The sequence below is a fragment of the Prionailurus viverrinus genome, chromosome B1 (assembly GCF_022837055.1).
Source record: "Prionailurus viverrinus isolate Anna chromosome B1, UM_Priviv_1.0, whole genome shotgun sequence".
Classification (NCBI taxonomy): domain Eukaryota; kingdom Metazoa; phylum Chordata; class Mammalia; order Carnivora; family Felidae; genus Prionailurus; species Prionailurus viverrinus.
The window spans coordinates 16977430-16996746 of NC_062564.1; the positions used below are offsets into that span (position 1 = coordinate 16977430).

General features: G+C 42.2%; 1 protein-coding gene across 1 annotated transcript in view; it reads left to right on the top strand.

Moving 5' to 3' along the window:
- The window catches only part of FAM149A (family with sequence similarity 149 member A), a 55768-nt gene that overhangs the window by 17356 nt on the left and 19095 nt on the right, over window positions 1-19317 (top strand). The window contains 2 exon segments of the mRNA XM_047855107.1: window positions 16615-16725; window positions 17222-17360. Of these exon segments, the coding sequence (XP_047711063.1) occupies window positions 16615-16725; window positions 17222-17360 (250 nt within the window).

Sequence of the window (19317 nt, forward strand, 5' to 3'; positions counted from 1 at the left end):
ACCCGTTCAGATTGCCTTCTTCCACTTAGTAACACATACTTAAGTTTCCTCTATTTTCATGGCTTGATAGCTCATTTCCTTTTAGAGCTGAATAAGATTTCACTGTCTGGATGTACCACAGTTTATTTATCCACTCACCTACTGAAGGATATCTTGGTTGCTTCCTAGTTGGGGCAAGTATAAATAAAGCTGCTATAAACATCTACGTGCAAGTTTTGTGTAGACATAAGTGTTTACTCTTTTGGGTAAATACCAAGAAGTGTGATTGCGGGGTTGTAGTGTAAGGGTACATTTAATTTGGTAAGAAACCACCAAACTGTCTTCTAAAATGGATGTGCCACTTTGCATTCCCACCAGCAATGGAAGAGTTCTCCATGCCCTACCACCTTCCCATCATCTGGTGTTGTCAGTGTTCTGCATTTTGGCCATTGTAACAGGGGTATAGTGGCATCTCATTGTTGTTTTAATTTGCACTTCTCTGCTGCGTATGGTCTGGAGCATCTTTTCATTTGCTTCTTTGCTGTCGATCCATCTTCTTCGGTGGGGTGTCCGTTAAGGTCTTTGGCTTATTTTTAAACCGGGTTGTTTGTTTTCTTACTGTTGGTCTTTAAGAGTTCTTTGTATATTTTGGATAACAGTTCTTTAGCCAACGTGCCTTTTGCAAATATTTTCTCCCTGTCTTGTTTCCCAGGCTTGTCTTTTCATTCTCATGACATTATCCTTCGCGTAGTAGAATTTTTTTAGTTTATTTTAATGAAGGCTCACTTGTCAATTCTTTCTTTCATGGGGCATGCCTTTGGTGTTGTATCTAAAAAGTCATTGTCTTGGGACGCCTGGGTGGCTCAGTCAGTTAAGCGTCCACCTTCGGCTCAGATCACGATCTTGTGGTCTGTGAGCCCCACGTTGGGCTCTGTGCTGACAACTCAGAGCCTGGAGCCTGCTTCAGATTCTGTGTCTTCCTCTCTCTCTGCCCCTCCCCTGCTCACATTCTGTCTCTCTCCCTCAAAAATAAATAATAAAATTAAAAGGCTAAAAAAATTAAAAATAAATAGATAAAAAGTCATTGTCTTGATGATCTAGGTCATCAAGATTTTCTCCTATGTTATCTTCTAGAAGTTTTATAGTTTTTTAAATTTTACATTTAGGTTTATGATCCATTTCAAGATAACTTTTGGAGAGGGTGTTACGTCTGTATCTAGGTTGATTTTTTTGCATGTGGATATCCAGTTGTTTTAACACCATTTGTTAAAGAGATTTTCTCTGTTCCATTGTATTGCATTCACTCCTTTGTCCAAGGTCAGCTGAATATATTTATGTACGTATATCTCTACGGCTTTCTATTCTGTTCCATTGGTCTATTGTGTACTTTTCTACCAATACCAGCCTTGATTATGGTAGCTTTATAAGTAGGTCTTAAAGTCAGGTAGAGTCATTTCTCTTAGTTCCTCTCCCTCAATATTGTGTTGGTAATTCTGAGTCTTCTGTCTCTCCATATAAACTTTAGAATCAGTTCTAGATATCTGTTTGTTGATAGCCACAAAATAGTTTGCTGAGATTTTGATTGAGATCGCATTAAATCTATAGATCAGTTTGGAAAGAACTAATACCGGACAATATTGAGTCTTTCTATCCATGAACATGGACTATCTCTCCATTTATTTAGTTCTGCCTTGAGTTCTTTCATCAGAGTTCTGTAGTTTTCCTTATATAGATTCTGTACACATTTTGTTAGATATGTATCTAAATAATTAATTTGGGGGTGGGCAAATGTAAATAGTATTGAATTGCTATTTTTAAATTCAACTTGTTTATTGCCTATATAAGGAAAGCAATTCACTTTTTTTTATATAATCTTGAATCCTACAACTTTGCTATAATCACTTATTAGTTTCAGGAGTTTTTTGGTTGATTCTTTGTATTTTCTACATCGACAATTAGGTCATCTGTGAACAAAGGTAATTTTCTTTCTTTTAAATCAGTATACCTTTTCTTTCATTTTTGTGTCTTATTGAATTTGGTAAGACTTCCAGTAGAATGTTGAAAAGTGAGTGGTGAGAGAGGACATCCTGACATACTCCTGACCTTAGTGGGAAAGCTTCTAGTTTCTCATCATTAAGATGTTAGCCGTAGACTTTTTGTAGATGCTCTTTATCAAGTTTTAAAAATTCCCCTTTATTCCTACTTTACTGAGAGGTTTTATTTTTTTTTGTTTTTGCATGAATGGATGTTGGATTTTGTCAAATGCATTTTATACATCTATTGATATAATCATGTAATTTTTCTTTAGCCTGTTGATATAATTGACTACATTAATTGATTAGGTAGTGTTAAGTCAGCCTTACATACCCAGGATAAATCCTATTTGGTGATGCTGTATAACTCTCTTTATAATTGTTGGATTCAATTTACTAATATTTTGTTGAGGATTTTTTGCATTTATCTTCATGGGAGATGTATATGCAGAGATGTACTACTCTGCATAATGTATTAATTTCTTACCAAATTAAATGTACCCTACAGATATCATGTAAGATATCTGTAGTTATCTTACAAATGTCTCTGTCTGGTTTTGGTATTATAGTGATGCTGGCCACATAGAATGAGTTAGGAAGTATTCCCTCTGTTTTTATCCTCTGAAAGAGATTAGGAGAATTGGTATAATTTCTTCCTTAAATGTTTGATAGAATTCACCGGTGAACCCATTTGGGCCTGGTGCTTTCTGTTGTATTAATTATTGATTTAATTTCTTTAATACATTTAGGTGGCCTATTCAGATTGTCTATTTCTTTTTGTGTGAGTTTTGGGCAGATTATGTCTTTCAAGGAATTGGTCCGTTTCATCTAGGTTATCAAATTTGTGCTCACTGAGTTATTTGGAGTATTCCTTTATTATACTTTCAATGTCCATGGGATTTGTAGTGATGTTCCCTCTTTCATTTCTTTTTTTTTTTAAGATTTTACTTTTAATTAATCTCTACACCCAACACAGAGCTCAAACTCACAACCCTGAGATCAAGAGTTGCATGCTCCACCGACTAATCCGGGCAAGCACCCCTTGTTTCTGATTTCAGTAAATTGTGCCCCCTCTCAATCTCTCTCTTTTTGGCTAGAGGCTTATTGGTTTTTCTTACGCTTTACAAAGAACCGTCTTTTGGTTTCATTGATTTTCTCTATTTAATTTCTTGTTTTCGATTTTCCCTAATTTTATTATTTCTTCTCTTCTGCTTACTTTGGATTTCATTTGCTCTTCCTTTTCTAGTTTCCTAAGGTGGAAAGTTAGATGATTGATTTTAGGTCTTCTCTTCTAATATACGCCTTCAATGCTATCATTTCCATCTAAGCACCACAAATTTCAACAGCAAAATCACCAACTAAAAACACAAGAATGCAAACCATCATGGCACTAAACAGACTACAAAAAGGGCACTTGTTGGTAGTGTTAGAGCAAAACTAAGAAGGCAGAGTGCTGTCTTGCTCCACCTCGGGGGAGAACACGCAATTCAGGCAACTCAAGCTTTTTGCCCCGCTACACGTGTCCATGAATAAGCATGAAAGCACCCGGAGTGTTGATTTTGGAATTATAAATAAATTTTAGCAAGTAGGTGAATTCACAAATATGGGATCCGCAAATAACAAGGATCAACTGTATCTTAAGATTTCGATGACATCAAATGAAACATCAAATGAAACCTTATAAGTAGTGATCTAGCAATTATTACCAAATCTTTACTTTCTGCTCTACTAATTGAAAGAATAGGTGAGATTAAACATGAAAATACACTTTTGGGGGGAAAATTTGACTATATTGATGCTATAGTGGGGGCAATTCAACTCTTCCTAGAATGTGCTTAGGTGGTTGTTTTTACTTTGAAAGTCTGATGAATTCTTTATAAAAGTATTCATAAAAACATTTTCAAATTGTTTTCTTTCACTTTCTACTATAATAGCATGGTAAAGTTAATGCTTAAAAGTAAGAAAAAATACTGGATATTAAAGAATGTTTTGGGGCACCTGGGTGTCTCAGTCTGTTGAGACCTTGATCTCAGCCCAGATCTTGGTTTCAGGGTCATGAGTTCAAGCCCTACGTTGGGCTCCATGCATGAAGCCTACTTAAAAAAAAAAAATGTTATTGAATCCATTCATCCAGTGTATTGGGTTGACACATACAATTTCTGTTTTTCTGGTTCAAAACAGTACACTATTGGCAATTTCGTATGGTCTTACTTAATAATTATTGTCCTTAATAATTTTCAGCACTAATTTAGAAATCACTGGATTTCTAAATTCCCAATTTAGGTGGGTTTTTTTAAAATAAAATACAAATTCTGTATCTCTCTGTAATTTTATATAAGCTGTTAACCTCATAGATTACTTAGGGCTTTCTAAGTTTTTTACACCCTTCATATTAAAAGTCTAATAATTTTCCTCCGTTACCCTTTTCAGATACAACATTCTTCTACATGTAAAAACTTTTCTGTATTCTTTGTTAAATCTAGTGAGCTCGAACTTCTCCGGATATGTTGTAGAGGGCTTCTGAGGTGTCTGCCCTGCATAAAAGACTGAGCATGGTGTTGAATAAGCTTTATCTCCAGTAGCTGAAGTTAGAATGTTGGCTCTGTCATGTCATCGACTTCTCTGTGCCTCAGTTTACTACTCTGCATAATGATACTAATACTATCCCCCTTTCAAAGAATTATTGTGAAACTTAAATGTTCAACTCACTTGTATCAAGTCCATTAAAGGAGGGACTGGAACGTGGTTAGTATTCGAGAAACGTTAGTGAGTATTATTACAGAACGTATTTGGTATATCCACAAGTGATGTCCATAGAACATCTTTATCAGAGAAGGGACTTCAACAGAGATCTGCAAGTTAGATCAGAGATGAATCTTAGAAAGGGCAAACTTTTAAACTCAGACTGGACCGATCTGGATAAAACTGCTTACCCTCAGGAATTTACTTACGTTGCTCACCCTCGATTTTCTTTTCTGTACTGAAAGGCAGCGAGCATCAGGGTGGTTGTTAGGTTCAGAAGTAAGGTCCCTGAGCCTGTTTGCCTGCCAAAGGGTTAGCATTCCAGCCACAGGGGATGTTAGTATCTTGCCACTTTCTGTCAGCTGTGCATACTGGATATTGTTCACTGCAATAGTGGTTTCTGATCTAAACAGGATTCCACATCTGGAAAGAAAATTCACTAAATCCTAAGTCTTGCAAAAAATGGGCACGTTTTTCAGTTTTAACAGATGGGAAAGATTGACATCTAGTGGCTCTCTGGCGGGATTGCATGCAAACATTTTGATTGCAAAAGGAGTCAAATAATGCACTTATAGTTTGCTTTACATAGACTGCTCTTAGAAAAGAATTATATAAAGCACATTTCTGTTATTATTTATTAGTATCTGTCATTATAAAATCAGATATAACTCCCTGTATTTTGTTATAATTCTTTATTTTTTTATTTATTTAAAAAAAATTTTTTTTAACATTTATTTATTTTTGAGACAGAGAGAGACAGAGCATGAACGGGGGAGGGTCAGAGAGAGGGAGACACAGAATCTGAAACAGGCTCCAGGCTCCGAGCTGTCAGCACAGAGCCCGACGCGGGGCTTGAACTCACGGACCGTGAGATCATGACCTGAGCCGAAGTCGGCCGCTTAACTGACTGAGCCACCCAGGCACCCCGTTATAATTCTTTAAAAATAATGTCCCTATAAATTTTCCCACCTAGTAAAATTTTTTTTGTTTTCCTGTTAAATAATATATTAATTCTACATTTTTCTATAATTTCATATAAGCTGTGGACTTCACAGTTTACCTAGAACATTATAAAATTATTATATTCTTCACATTATAGTAATAAAATATGATATTGTTTTATTGGTCTTCTAGGAAGGTGTTATTAACTTGGACAATATATTTAAATGCGGCGAAGAGTTTAATGAAAGCATTTTTAAATTGACTTTACTTTAGAACAGTTTTAAATGTACAGAAAAGTTGCTCCCTATTATTAACATCTTATATGAGATGGTACGTTTGTCACAGATAACGAACTGGCATTGATGTAATATTATTAACTAAAATTTCACATTTCATTCCATCTTCATTCCATCACCAGTGTATTCGTCCAGGGTTCCCCAGAGAAACTGAATCATTAGGATGTATCTCTATATGTCTACACCTGCATCTATATTCGTAGATTTATATAAGAAGGTATATATTTATGGATAGACAGATAAAGAGCTAGAGAGAGAGTGAGATTTACATTAAGGAATTGGCCCACATGATAATGGAGTCTTGGTAAATCTAATCTCTGCGGGGTAGGTGGGCAGGCTGGAGACCCAGGGAAGAGTTACAGTTTGAGTCCAAAGGCAGTCTGTTTGCAGCATTCGTTCCTGCTTGGGAGAAGTCAGTCTTTGTTCTTTCAAGGGCTGCAACTGATTGGATGAGGCCCACCCACATTATGGAGGGTAATCTGCTTTATTCAGAATCCACTGATTTAAGATTAGCTGTTACAACCAGGTTTTCCGCACTGTCCTTCTTCTGTTCCAAGGTCCTATCCAGGATGCCATATCGCATTTAACCATCACGACTCCTTAGTATTCTCTGGTTTGAGACAGTTTCTCAGACTTGCCTTGTTTTGATGACGTTGACAATTTGAAAAGCACAGGTCACATATTTGGTAGAGTGTCTCTCAATTAGAATTTGTCCTATGATTAGACTGGGATTATGGGTTTCAGGGAGGAAGACCACAGAGATGAAGCGGCATTCTCCTCATATCTTGTTAAGGGTGTCTGCTTCCATCGTGACTCATCACTAATGATGCTGACCTTGATCATCTGGCTGACAGAGTGCTGGTCAGGTTTTTCCCCTGTAAAGTTACCCGCCTCCCTTTCATACTGTACTCTTTGGAATCAAGCCCACACTCAAGGTTGAGGGTCGGAGATACTAAGCTCTGTTTCCTGAAAAGATAAGCAGTGACCTGATTCATTTATAATTTTTCTGTACGAGATTCACCACTTTCCTCCTCCCCCTTTATTTATTTATTTATTTATTTATTCATTTATTTATATCACTATGTACTCATAGATATTTATTTTGTTCCTTGGATTGTAACTCAATACCACATGATTTATTTTGGTACTCAAATTGTTTCAGCTTTCGCCATTCAGGGCTCTTTCAGGCTGGCCCCTGACATGCCCCCACTCTTTTGTAGTTTTTTTGAGTACATCCTTATTTTCTGGCACTGTACATGCTCCAGGATCTTATATTTTCCCTGCCCCAGCCCTGGAATCATATATTTCTCCACGGAAACTTAGTTCCTCCTATTAGGATTGTACTAGAAACCAAGATCTAGGTGCTGGGTGGGTGTGCTCAATGGTGAACAGCTCCAGGGTGGAGATAGAAAATACGCGCGTGTGTGTGTGTGTGTGTGTGTACATTTGCAAAGCAAGGACATGGTTTTGATGCATACAGTTTCAGTTTACGTGATACAAAGGTGCAAAGGAAAGACTGCCTGAATTGGATAAATATAAAAGGCTATATGCAACATTTGCATATTATAACTGCGTAAGAATAATATGGACACAAGTGAGCTCTCTATTCAATCTTCTTTTTCTTTTTTAATTAAAAATTATTTTTAATATTTATTTTTGAGAGAAAGAGAGAAACAGAACACGAGTGGGGAGGGGCAGAGAGAGAGAGGGAGACCCAGAATCTGAAGCAAGCTCCAGGCTCTGAGCTGTCAGCCCAGAGCCTGATGCGGGGCTCAAACTCACCAGCCATGAGATCATGACCTGAGCCAAAGTCAGATGCTTAACCAACTGAGCCACCCAGGCGCCCCTCAATTTTCTTTTTAAACTCTCAATGTAATTAATGTTTCAAGAGCTGAAAGGCGGAGTAATGTAAGTTACAATGTATTAGGCATCTACGTGCACTTTTTAAAAATCATCTCTAATTCATAGGACTCTACAAGGAAGAGAATAATATTAGATTTGCTTTCGACAATTTATGCTCACGGAATTATTACCAATTCGGGATTGCCTGGCTAGAGCAAGGCAGAGCCAGTATTTGAAATCAGGTCGGTTTTTGACAACTGAAATGTTGCTTGTGACTAGTGATAGATCTTTACATTTCTAATGGATTTTTCAGAGGATGGTCACATGCACAATTTCATTTCATCCAAATGAATTCTCCAAAATAGGTTAAGGCAGATCCTAATATCCTTATTTTAGGAATTGAGGTCTTCTATTTAATTACTGTGATTATTGACCTCAAGCCCCCTCCCCCCTTAGAATGTAAAACACTCCATCAAGAATGCGGAAATAGGTATTTACTTTTGGTTCCCAAATCCAGTTTAAGTAACCAGTGAAGGATGAAAAATGATATGCTCTAAGTACAAATAACATTGAGGAAAATGTTTTTCTTTTATAAATCATATTCAAACGTGGAACATTTTTAATCCTTTTTATTTGAAATGAATTTTTGTCTGCTTATAGAAATTTCAATGTGCCTTTAAGAATAAACTGACAGGATCAGTAGCTTTGGTTGTGATAACGCAGTTAAGCGTTTAACTACATATTGATGAAGTTTACGACTAATACTTCAGAAATGTGCATATTTATAAGAGAATATATACATATTCTCATATATACGTATGCATATGTATATATATCTTGTAGATATAAATAATGCACAACTTTAGGCTTGGCTAAGAATGATGAAGTCTTAAAATGTTTAAGCCATATTAAAAATAAAAGTCAAGGGATTTTAGGGGCGCCTGGGTGGCTCAGTCAGTTGAACGTGTGACTCTTGATTTGTCCTCAGGTCCTGACCATAGGGTTGTGGGATCGAGCCCTGCGTCAGTCTCCACAGAGGGCTCCCTATCGGGCTCTGCGCTGAGCGTGAGCCGGCTTGGGATTCTCCCTCTCCCTTGCCCTCTGACCTTCCCCTGCTCTCTCTCTCTCTCTCTCAAAACAACAACAACAAAAGTCAAAGGATTTTATAGTCTAGACCACTGTCCAGTACAGAAGCCACAAGCCACATGTAGTGAATGAGCCCTTGAAACATTACTAGTTCTGAGATGTGAGCTAAGTGGGAAGTACACATTGGATTTCAAAGACAGCACCGGAAAAAAAAAGGATTTAAGATATCTCAATAATTTTTATATTGATTACATGTTGAGATATAGTTGATTTTAGATATAGTGGATTAAATAAAATATATTATTAAAAACAATTTCAACTGTTCCTTTTAACTTTATTAATGCAGATACTAGAAAATTTAAAATTATGTGTGTCGCTGCCATTAGATTTCTGCTGGGGCATACTGCTTTCTAGACCAGTCCAGCGGGAAGATTTTAGGACTTCTGTCTCTAAATCAGTAGTGCTTTGGGTTTGGAAATTTGAGAGAAGAGAGAGATGAACTAAAGAAGGAGCTGTTCAGTTATTGAGCAGAATTCGTATGAAATGTGAGAGTCAGGACTTGTTGGGTTTGAAGAGTGGGTTGTTTCAACATCAGAGTCTCTGAACAGAATTAAGAAATGACCTCCACGCACAGATCAGCTCCCGGGCGGTGGTAGAGGGGGACCACAGGTTCGGCTAACTAAAGCCTCGGGAAGATTTAGGGGCTTAAGAGCATTGTCCCATAGCAGCCTCAAAGGTGCCCCAATGACCTGTCCCAGAAAGAAGGGTCAGAGTGCCTTATGGCTAGTGGAGGGAACTTGAATGAACTTGAAAGGACAGGACAGAATTTATATAAGAGAATTATATTGGTGGAGTGTTAGAAGCACTATCAGCTTGGACCAGAAGCAACTCTGACTTTGGTTCCTCCCCCGTGAAGCTTCTCTGGAAGGAAGCAGGCTGCCCTGGGCCATTTCTTCCTCATGAGGACAACTCAGAGGGTGGAACCAGAAGCCCAGAAGGCAGAGCGAAGAGCTGGGAGGGAGCCAGGGAGCAGAAGCGGGTCCGGATCAAGGATTTGGAAACATGAGCCTGCTTGGATTCAGATAGCCGCGGGCCAGAGGCTGCTGTGTCTCCCACTGCCGCTCCTTTGCGACACGAGTGTCCGCTGTGGTTCTCCAGTCTCCGTCTCCCCATTGTTTGTGGGGCAGAGGGCGCTGGCTTGTCTCTTTAGTTCACAGGTCTTCAGATGCAGAGGAAATGCCCCCGAGGAGCCTCCTCCTCCTCACTTGAATATGACTGAAATGATCAGATTTAGGGAATTTTGAGAGGCTTGAGTATGTTGTGCATGTCAGGGAGGCGTGTAAATAACATCTGGACGGAAGTGGCTAGTGGCAGAGTAAAAGTGCAGATTCTTTGACGCACTTCCCATAGAGGGATGGGTTCTCTTTCCCAACGCTTTGAATCCGTGACCACTTTGACAATGGAGTACAATGGGAGTGACGCTATGCCCGTTCCAAGCCGGACTTTCACAGAGCTGACAGCTTCAGCCTTGGTTTCTCAGAGCCCCGAGCTGCCATGTGGGAATTCTGATTGCCCTGCTGGAGAGGTTCCCGGGGGAGGTCTTGAGACCGCAATGAGAGAAGGGCCCAGCTGTGCCCAGCCTTCCAGCCATTCCCCCACCCCAAAGTGCTAGATACCATGCGGGTGAAGCTTTCTTGGACCCTCCAGACCAGTCCAGAGGCCCGCTGGATACCGCTGAATAATGGTATACCGGCTGAATAATGCCAGCGAGCCACAACGCCAGCCAAAGCAGAATAATCACCCAGGCAAGTCTTGCCCAAATTTGTGAATTCTGTGGTTTGTGAGCAGCACAGAATGACTCCCGTGTTAATCCACTAAATTTGGGGTGGTTTGTTGTGCAATAATCCATAGCTGGGACACACACACACACACACACACACACACACCACAGCCTCGTGGAGTGACCTGGAACATTTTGCTTCTGGTTTTTCTGCCTTCGGTATTTTCCTCAGTGAAATTGGATAATGGTATCTACCAAGCATGGGTGTTAAAAAAGTAAACAAGATGGCCTATCTTTGGATCATAATATTCTTCTTTCTTTTGTTTCCCTGTCATGCCTCCCTTTACACATCACTAGTGGTAGCAGGTGTGTGTTTACTTCAGACACCATCAGTTTTCCTGATACACACACACGCACACACACACACACACCCCACATATATACACGTATGTATAAAGGGCCCACCCTTTCCCACGTTGCTTTGAAAATGTACATTATTTAAGCGAAATCACTCCTGTTTCTCTCAATGTATGAATATGGTGGCTTGGATATTTTGCTAGGTCCCCACACAGGGGTCCTGGTATAATTGTATGACTTCAAGATTGACACAAGCGCATATTAAAAAACCTAAACACAGGCATGCTCGCTGGCTTGTAGAAAAGTTACTGGGTGGGATGAGATAAAGCATCCATTTGAATGAAGCTGGAGAGACGGGACATGAATAGAGACAAATCTTTGGTGCACAACTAGGCCTGGAGTTCCTGTTAATCGGTTTAGCATCTTGCATTCACCAGGTCTGAGGCTTCCATATTTTTTAACCTCCCTTCCACCTACCTCCCACCTGGGAATCCTTTGATGGGAGGACGGGGATAGGTGAAATCTTTCTCCTGTCAATTAAAGTTCTCGGTCTTTCTCCTGTTAATTAAAATCCTACTTGAAAGAATTAAGTATAGCAAACACCTGTCCGGACAGACCCCCTTCCTGCTCCCCCTCCCCCCGCCGGGACAGGCCCCCGGGCGCGCGGGGTGGGGCGGAGAGGGAGCCCGACCGTGCGCACTGGAGGCGCAGGGAGGGCGGCGAGGCGAGGGCCAAGAGGCCGAGTGGCTTGCGGCCCAAGCTCAGGTCACTGGAGTATGAAATCGGGCCTCTGGCAGCAGGACTTTTCCAAGGTCAGGTTCCTGGGAACGCGGGCCGCGGACGCAGGGCAGGGAGGCAGCGTGTGGGGGCGGGGAGCGCGGGCCAGGCTTGGAAACCCGGAGCGCCCGAGACCCGCCGCCTGGCCCAGACCGCCCTCGGCGAAGGGCGCGGCGGCCGGGGAGGAGGAGGGAAGGGCGTGCGCGGAGGGGACGGGAGGCGTCGCCCCGCCGCGCCGGAATCTGGCCCGTGCGGGGCCGTAGCATCGGGACGGGAAGCGGTGCGGGGCGCCCCGCGAGCAGCCGCGCCCATGGGCCGCGCAGACCCGGCCGGGAGCGCCCCTGGCCGCGCCGCTCGAGGCTCGCGGTTCCCGGCTGCGAAGCGGCTGCGTGTGCGGGGCTAGCGGTCTGGGGGCGCAGGGCTGGGCGGGCGGGGAGTCGAGGCCCCGGGGGCGCGGGGGCGCACGGCCGCCCGCCGCCTGCGGGGGGCCCGCGCGGGATGTCAGCGCCCGGAGGCGCCCAGGCCTTGGGGCGCGGGGCCGGGCCCCGGGGACGCCAGCCGAGGCCTGGGGCTGATTGTGATTGGGTAAGTGTTGATCTGGGAAGGGAGGTGGGATGATGAACTTTTGATCGTGTCACATCTCCGTGCCATGTGCCTGCTTTTTTTTCCTGGCTGCAAAGCTGGGATCCATCGGGTCTATATCCCTGCACCCATTCATGAAATCTCTAGTGCTGACATCATCCAGCTTTCCCAGGCGAAGTTGCTCTCTTGCACTGAGAAGCATGCGTCGCGTCTGAGATGACAGATTCTCCCCATCGGCCCCGCCAGCTGTGGTTGCGTCCAGGCTGTGCTTGTATGAAGTCGGGGCGGCGTTGGGTGTTTTAGGGCAAGAGCCTCTTCGTGAGAGACAGTCCATCCAGAAAACCATCTTGCATTTCGACCCACTCAGAATACAGTGCTCATTTCAGACCGTCCTTTTCAGCAGGCATGCAAATTTTTGAAAGCTCTGATCACTGTTTAATATTGAATTTCTATTAAGGCAAAGAGGCAGAGATTTGTGGGCCATCAAGAGGTGAGTTTTAAAAAGTAAAATTAAGTAATAGAGTCATTACCTCGTCCACTGGAAGAGTGACTCATGGAGATTTGGACTCAGCCTTAAATTTGATGCACTGACAAATTAGGGCTATCTAGTTCAGTGGGTGCACTTCAGTCGGCCCTAAAACCCACTCCCTCTTTCCAAGTGAACAGCCTTAAATATACCCATTAACAGTTTTTTTTTAACATCTCTAAAATCTAAGCAGTATAGACAGAAACTTGTGTAAAACTGTTATGTGTCTATGTATTATGTAATAAACTGTTATGTGTCTGTGTATTTAATAAAGCTTGATAGACATTCCACCATTTTCAAGTTTTAAGGTACTTATAGGACACATCCCGTAAATCCTGTACACTTGTTTATTTTTATTTTTTTTATTTTTGAGAGAGAGGGAAAGGGCACAACTGAGCAAGGAACAGAGAGAGAGAGATAAAAGCAGGGCTTACCTGAAGTGGGGCTTGTGCTCACCCAGAGCAGGGCTCAAACTCATGAACTGTGAGCTCCTGACCTGAGCCAAAGTCATATGCTTAACCCAGGTGCCCTGTACCCTTTTTTAGACTGCAGAGTTTACAAGGGAATTGATAGTTTACAGGGAATTAAAGATGTTCAGTATTATGTATAATGGTTGGTTAGAGGAGAGAAACCAGAGATTGAAAACAAGACATAAAAAGAAAAAACAAAAGGCAAGTTGTATCGATTCTGGTTTTACTGAACCACGTCGGTAGTTTGGGGTCCCCGGAGACACACACGCAGGTCAGATGGCCTGGGTCCAGGGGGCAGCTCCATCCCTAGGTTTTTGGTGACTTTGGGTATTCGTTGCATTAATAGGTTCAACTTCCTCTTCAGAATTTCTGAACTCTGTGGTCAAACGTATCTGTTATTACACTGAACTCTGAAGTTCAAGAAGTTCCACAGACATACAGAGGCTTTTGAAGGAAAGGAAGCTCAGAGGAAAAAAAAAAAATTTTTTTTAGAACTAGTGCAGACCTAGATGGTGGGTGAGGGCATCTTATAGTAGTCCTCTACCCCCAGCCCCAACCTGCTGCACACACCTAGTCCCCGCATCTTGAAGATCTGTCAGCTACACTTTGAAGTCAGTAGGAATGCCTTCTGGGGAAAGGATACGGTGCTAAGAGAAGAGAATCATCAGTGCTTTCATTTTGTAAAGCATTATCTTGGATTGGAAAGACCCCCTCCTCCCCTGGCCCTTGAAAAAGGGTGAACTTTCTGGAGGAAGAAGGTATTGTTCATTGGGGACAAAACAAACAGGCATACCTCCGATTAGTGAATTCAGTCTTCCAGCGCTGACAGCAAGAAACCATTTTATGCAACCAATTCGTTGTAAAAGTCACTTCTGTGGCCATCAGCTATTCCCAGAGCTGTGAATTTTCTTTCTTCACGAAGGATGACACATCCTCAAGAAACGTCTTGAGTTTGAAGAGTATGTTTGTGTCTGGTCGCAATGCAGTCCTTTGTAGTAAGCATGTACTTTTAGAGTAAAACCGTGTTCGTTGTTTGAGTCGCTAATTTAATCTTTGCGTGTTGATTCTTTCGGCAAACATAGAGCATCTCTGTGTGAGAGGCATGCGTTTGATACGAAAACAATAAAGTGTCAGGATGATCTAAATAAAAAGCTGAAGGATGGGGAGAGATCTGTACGATACAAAATGCTGCGGGAGGTGCAAAGAAACAGCTCGGTGTTTTCAGAGAGGAACGTGTGATAGCCGTGGTAGCAGTGAGCAGGAACCACCCGATAGAGCCAGCACTGATGACGTGGGCACTGCACACACTTGATTTAACCGAGATCTCACAGCAACCGTATTGAAACCGTTGACAGTATTTGCACTGTGTTGCAGGTGGGTCCAGGGTTAGGGGCAACTTGCTGGGAACACAGAGCCTGTCAGGGGCAGAGCAGGATTCTAATGGATCTGTGTTCTTCTTTTATAGATATTATGAAGGAGCACGTTTCATTTAATTCACCACCCTGAGGTTTCCAGTTATTTCTCAGTAAGAAGCAGATGAACTCGTAGGCTAGCGTTTCTTTCTTAATGCTCGAAGCAGTACTCTCTGATGTAACGTTTGGTTGATTGTCTCCTTTCCATCATAAGTGTTTTTATGTTTCTCTAAGGAGTTACGGAGGCGAATGAAATTGATAAGTAATTGATGGTTTTGAAACACGACTGAATAAGGCCAGAGGTAAAGCTGTTTATTACCGTAAAAGCTTGTCCGGTATTCTTATCTCTTAGCACCTTTATTCTCCGAATCACCTGATTGTACCTAAGACACATAAGCAGTAAGGAGGGGGAAAAATACATGATTCTATTCTTCTCTCATACAAGATGTATGTATGGAAGGCAGAGGTTCTTACTAACCTGTTTGTACTAATTAACTTGTTTTTCAAATTCCCTTTGTTGTAGAGTACTGCAGGTATATAACTAAGGGCGGAATTTATTCTCTGTATTAATATTTTTAATTATTTTAATGTTTATTTATGAGAGAGAGAGAGACAAACAGCATGAGCTGGGGGGGAGGGGGTGGTTTGCAGAGAGAGAGGGAGACACGGAATCCGAAGCAGGCTCCAGGCTCTAAGCTGTCAGCACAGAGTCCTATGCGGGGCTCAAACTCACAAACCGACCTGAGCTGAAATCGGACGCTTAACTGACTGAACCACCCGGGTGCCCCAATCTGTATTGATATTTTTTTAAACTCCATTTACATTCAGTAATATAAATGCTGTAAATTAGGCACCATTTTAATTGATGACACAGCAAACTTTTTTTTTTAAATGAGTCTTACTGTGGTATCCCTGTTAAAAAGACTGAAAGTTGACTTGTTCCCCCCAAATCACTGCCATATCTTCAGATGATATAGAATATGAGTTATTTGTATGGGAAACTATTATTTCTATAAAAGAATGAAAGTTGTTTACTGTTAAATGTTAGGAAGTTGCTTTGACTAAGAGGGAAGTAAATGTTTTAAGAGGTTCATTGAAAGGGCATTTTAATGATTAACTCTCCTACACCAGTCAGGTTTAGTACCTTATTTAAAGTTTAGAGATTTCTTCCTTTGTTGTTGTTTTTCATTAACTTTAATGTTTTAAAACTCGCCACACGTTAGGCAGACAATGGTGCCATGCTAAAATGAGCTATTGTCTGTGGGTTTCGATCATTTCTTCTGTTCATTCATGTGTTTAGTGACTCAACAGAATTTAATACGTTCCAGCGTTAATACAGAACTATCAAGTTTTTCCCGAAAGGCTGGTTGGCTTTTGTAATCACAAGGGCACCCAGTCAAGGGACAAGTTGGAAGTGAAATCTAGCTCATGGTCCACTTGCCTTGGAGTGAGGCCATGTCTGCACGGAGTTGGGGGCAATGTTTACCGGTCTGGCTAAGTCACAAAAAGTTGTGTTTTCTCCCCCCCCCCGCCCCCCCCGTTTACATAAAAGGGCATATAGGTTAATGTCAACCTTGTTCTAAGAAAAATAGAGATGGTAAGATCCTAGACCTTCAGTTTCTTGAGGAAATATGGTGTGTGTGAGCACGTGTGTAAGCATGCACGCTTTGTGTGTTTGGGGGACGCAGTAGGAAGAAAGAAGCAACTTTATGCCAAAGGACGTTTTAAAAGTCTCAATGAATAAAATTCGATGATTACATCAGAGATGGTTTTCCTATTTTATTTTTCAGAAGAGGACTGGCAGAAGGATCTGGAAAGCACAGTGCCGTTGTGAAAAGCGAAGATCCTTTACCTACACATTTTACAAGAAATGTGCAGAAAGCCATTGATAAATATGCCTGGTAAGAATTAGCTTGTTCAGTGCTTCTGATTGCAAAATCAAAACGCTCCCATAATGAATACAGGAAGCAGAATCAGTGATTGGCCATGCATTTCTAAAAGTAAAAAACAGAACAAAACAAAAAAGCAGTTTTGTGTGTAGTGTCGGGAGATGCTACACTGCATGAATGTTTTAGAATCAGTTTTTTTTTTTAATTTTTTTTTTTCAACGTTTTTTATTTATTTTTTTTGGGACAGAGAGAGACAGAGCATGAACGGGGGAGGGGCAGAGAGAGGGAGACACAGAATCGGAAACAGGCTCCAGGCTCTGAGCCATCAGCCCAGAGCCCGACGCAGGGCTCGAACCCACAGACCGCGAGATCGTGACCTGGCTGAAGTCGGACGCCCAACCGACTGCGCCACCCAGGCGCCCCTAGAATCAGTTTTAAAAGCAGCTCAGAGAAGGAGAACCACCTGCCGTATAACCTCTTCCCACTTTGCTTGCATGTGTCTCTGCAGTGGATCCGTATCGTCGTTGCCATCGAGTGGAAGGCCCACGCCTGCAGGTGCCCACAACTCTTGGTCTGGGTCTGGCACACAGAGTTCCACCACTGGCTTATCAACGGAGAGGAGCTCCATTTACTCCTGGAGAGATGACGTAGGTTTCATTGTAATTCTGTGCTTACAATTAATGATGAAGAATTGCTTTCTTTACTTTTGAAAAAAATTTTTTTAATGTTTATTTATTCTTGAGAGACAGAGAGCATGAGCAGGGGAGGGGCAGAGAGAGAGAGGGAGACACAGAATCCGAAGCAGGCTCCAGGCTCTGAACTGTCAGCACAGAGCCTGACGCGGGGCCCGAACCCACAAACCGTGAGATTGTGACCTGAGCCGAAGTTGGATGCTTAAGCGACTGAACCACCCAGGTGCCCCAAGAGTTGTGTTTTTTTTAAGTTATTTTGAGAGAGAGAGACAGAGCAGGGGAGGGGCAGAGAGAGGAGGAGACCCAGAATCCAAAGCAGGCTCCAGTCTCCGAGTTGTCAGCACAGAGCCTGACGCGGGGCTTGAACCCACAAACTGTGAGATCACGACCTGAGCCAAAGTCAGACGCTCAACTGACTGAGCCACCCAGGTGCCTCATTTTCTTACTTTTAAATAAACTTTTTTACCAACTTTGAAAGATACACATACATCCATATGAACCTATTTACATGTCACATGGAAAAACTTAAAAATACAGAAAATATTAGGAAAAATAAAAATCACTCATAATCTCATAACCCAGAATCTTAGCTGTTGAGAATTTTGGTTTTGTTTTCCACTTCCCAACCCTCCCCCTCCATGTTATAAATGATCTCTTGTATCCTGTCTGTGGCTGGAAATTCAGGACAGGCTTTGACAATCAGGAACTTAAATACTAGAAAAATGTGGAGAAGTAAAGACTGTACAAAATCATCGATGATGAGGAAATTTCCCACCAGCATTCTAAATTTTTATTTTTATTTTTAACATATACTTATTTTTGAGAGAGAGACACAGAGACAGAGCACGAGTGGAGGAGGGGCAGAGAGAGGGAGACACAGAATCTGAAGCAGGCTCCAGGCTCTAAGCTGTCAGCACAGAGCCTGATGTGGGGCTCGAACTCACGGACTGTGAAATCATGACCTGAGCTGAAGTCAGACGCTCAACTCTTTCGAGGCAGTTGGCCACTCGACAGGCACACGTGGGTCCACTTCCTTGGCGGGGGGAATAGCTGGGCCTCCCACAGTGGTGAGAGGGACACGGAAAAGAGTCAGCTCCCGATCACTCAGGACTTTTCAGACAAGGCGGGACTCCTGCACCTGCGATGAACAGCCCCTGCCCTCCCTCTCGTGCCTCTGCAGGTGGGAAGAAGGCTGAGGACCCTTGCTTCATAGTGTCCCAAGTTCCGCGATTCTTTCGGCCCATGTTTTCGTGTAATTATCCAGAGAGATTCTTGGGGCTTCCGTTTCAAGAGTTGAAATTACATCAGGCCCTACAGTTGCTCTTTGTTTAAAAACTTTAACGTACCGGGGCACCTGCGTGGCTCAGTCGGTCGAGCGTCCGACTTCGGCTCAGATCATGATCTCACGGTTCCGTGAGTTCAAGCCCCACGTGGGGCTGTGTGCTGACAGCTTGGAGCCTTCAGGTTCTGTGTGTGTATCTCTCTCTCTCTGCCCCTCCCCGCTTACACTCTGTCTCTCTCTCTCTCTCCTTCAGAAATAAATAAACATTAAAAAAATAATAATAATAATAAATTTTAACTTACTTTTTTGATAGGTAATATTTGCAATAAGCAACAAAAGCCAAAAGAGAAAATTGAAAGTAAGCCTTTCGCCATGCCTCGGTCCCCCAGTCCCCTCCTGGGAGGAGAATATTAGTAGTTTTTTACCCTATTTGCATTTTAAAAGAATTTCGCTCCCCTGCTGTAGCGGGAATGTAGGTTGTTATCAGTTTAAGGGAAGGAGCACAACAGAAAACACTGAACAGCCTTCTGTGAAAATCAACCAGACCTGACCATCTTGGGTCAGGTGTATCAAAGTGAATGTGCACCTGCTGCTGAGTTGTGGGTTCGATTTCAGGTTCCATCATCCCTA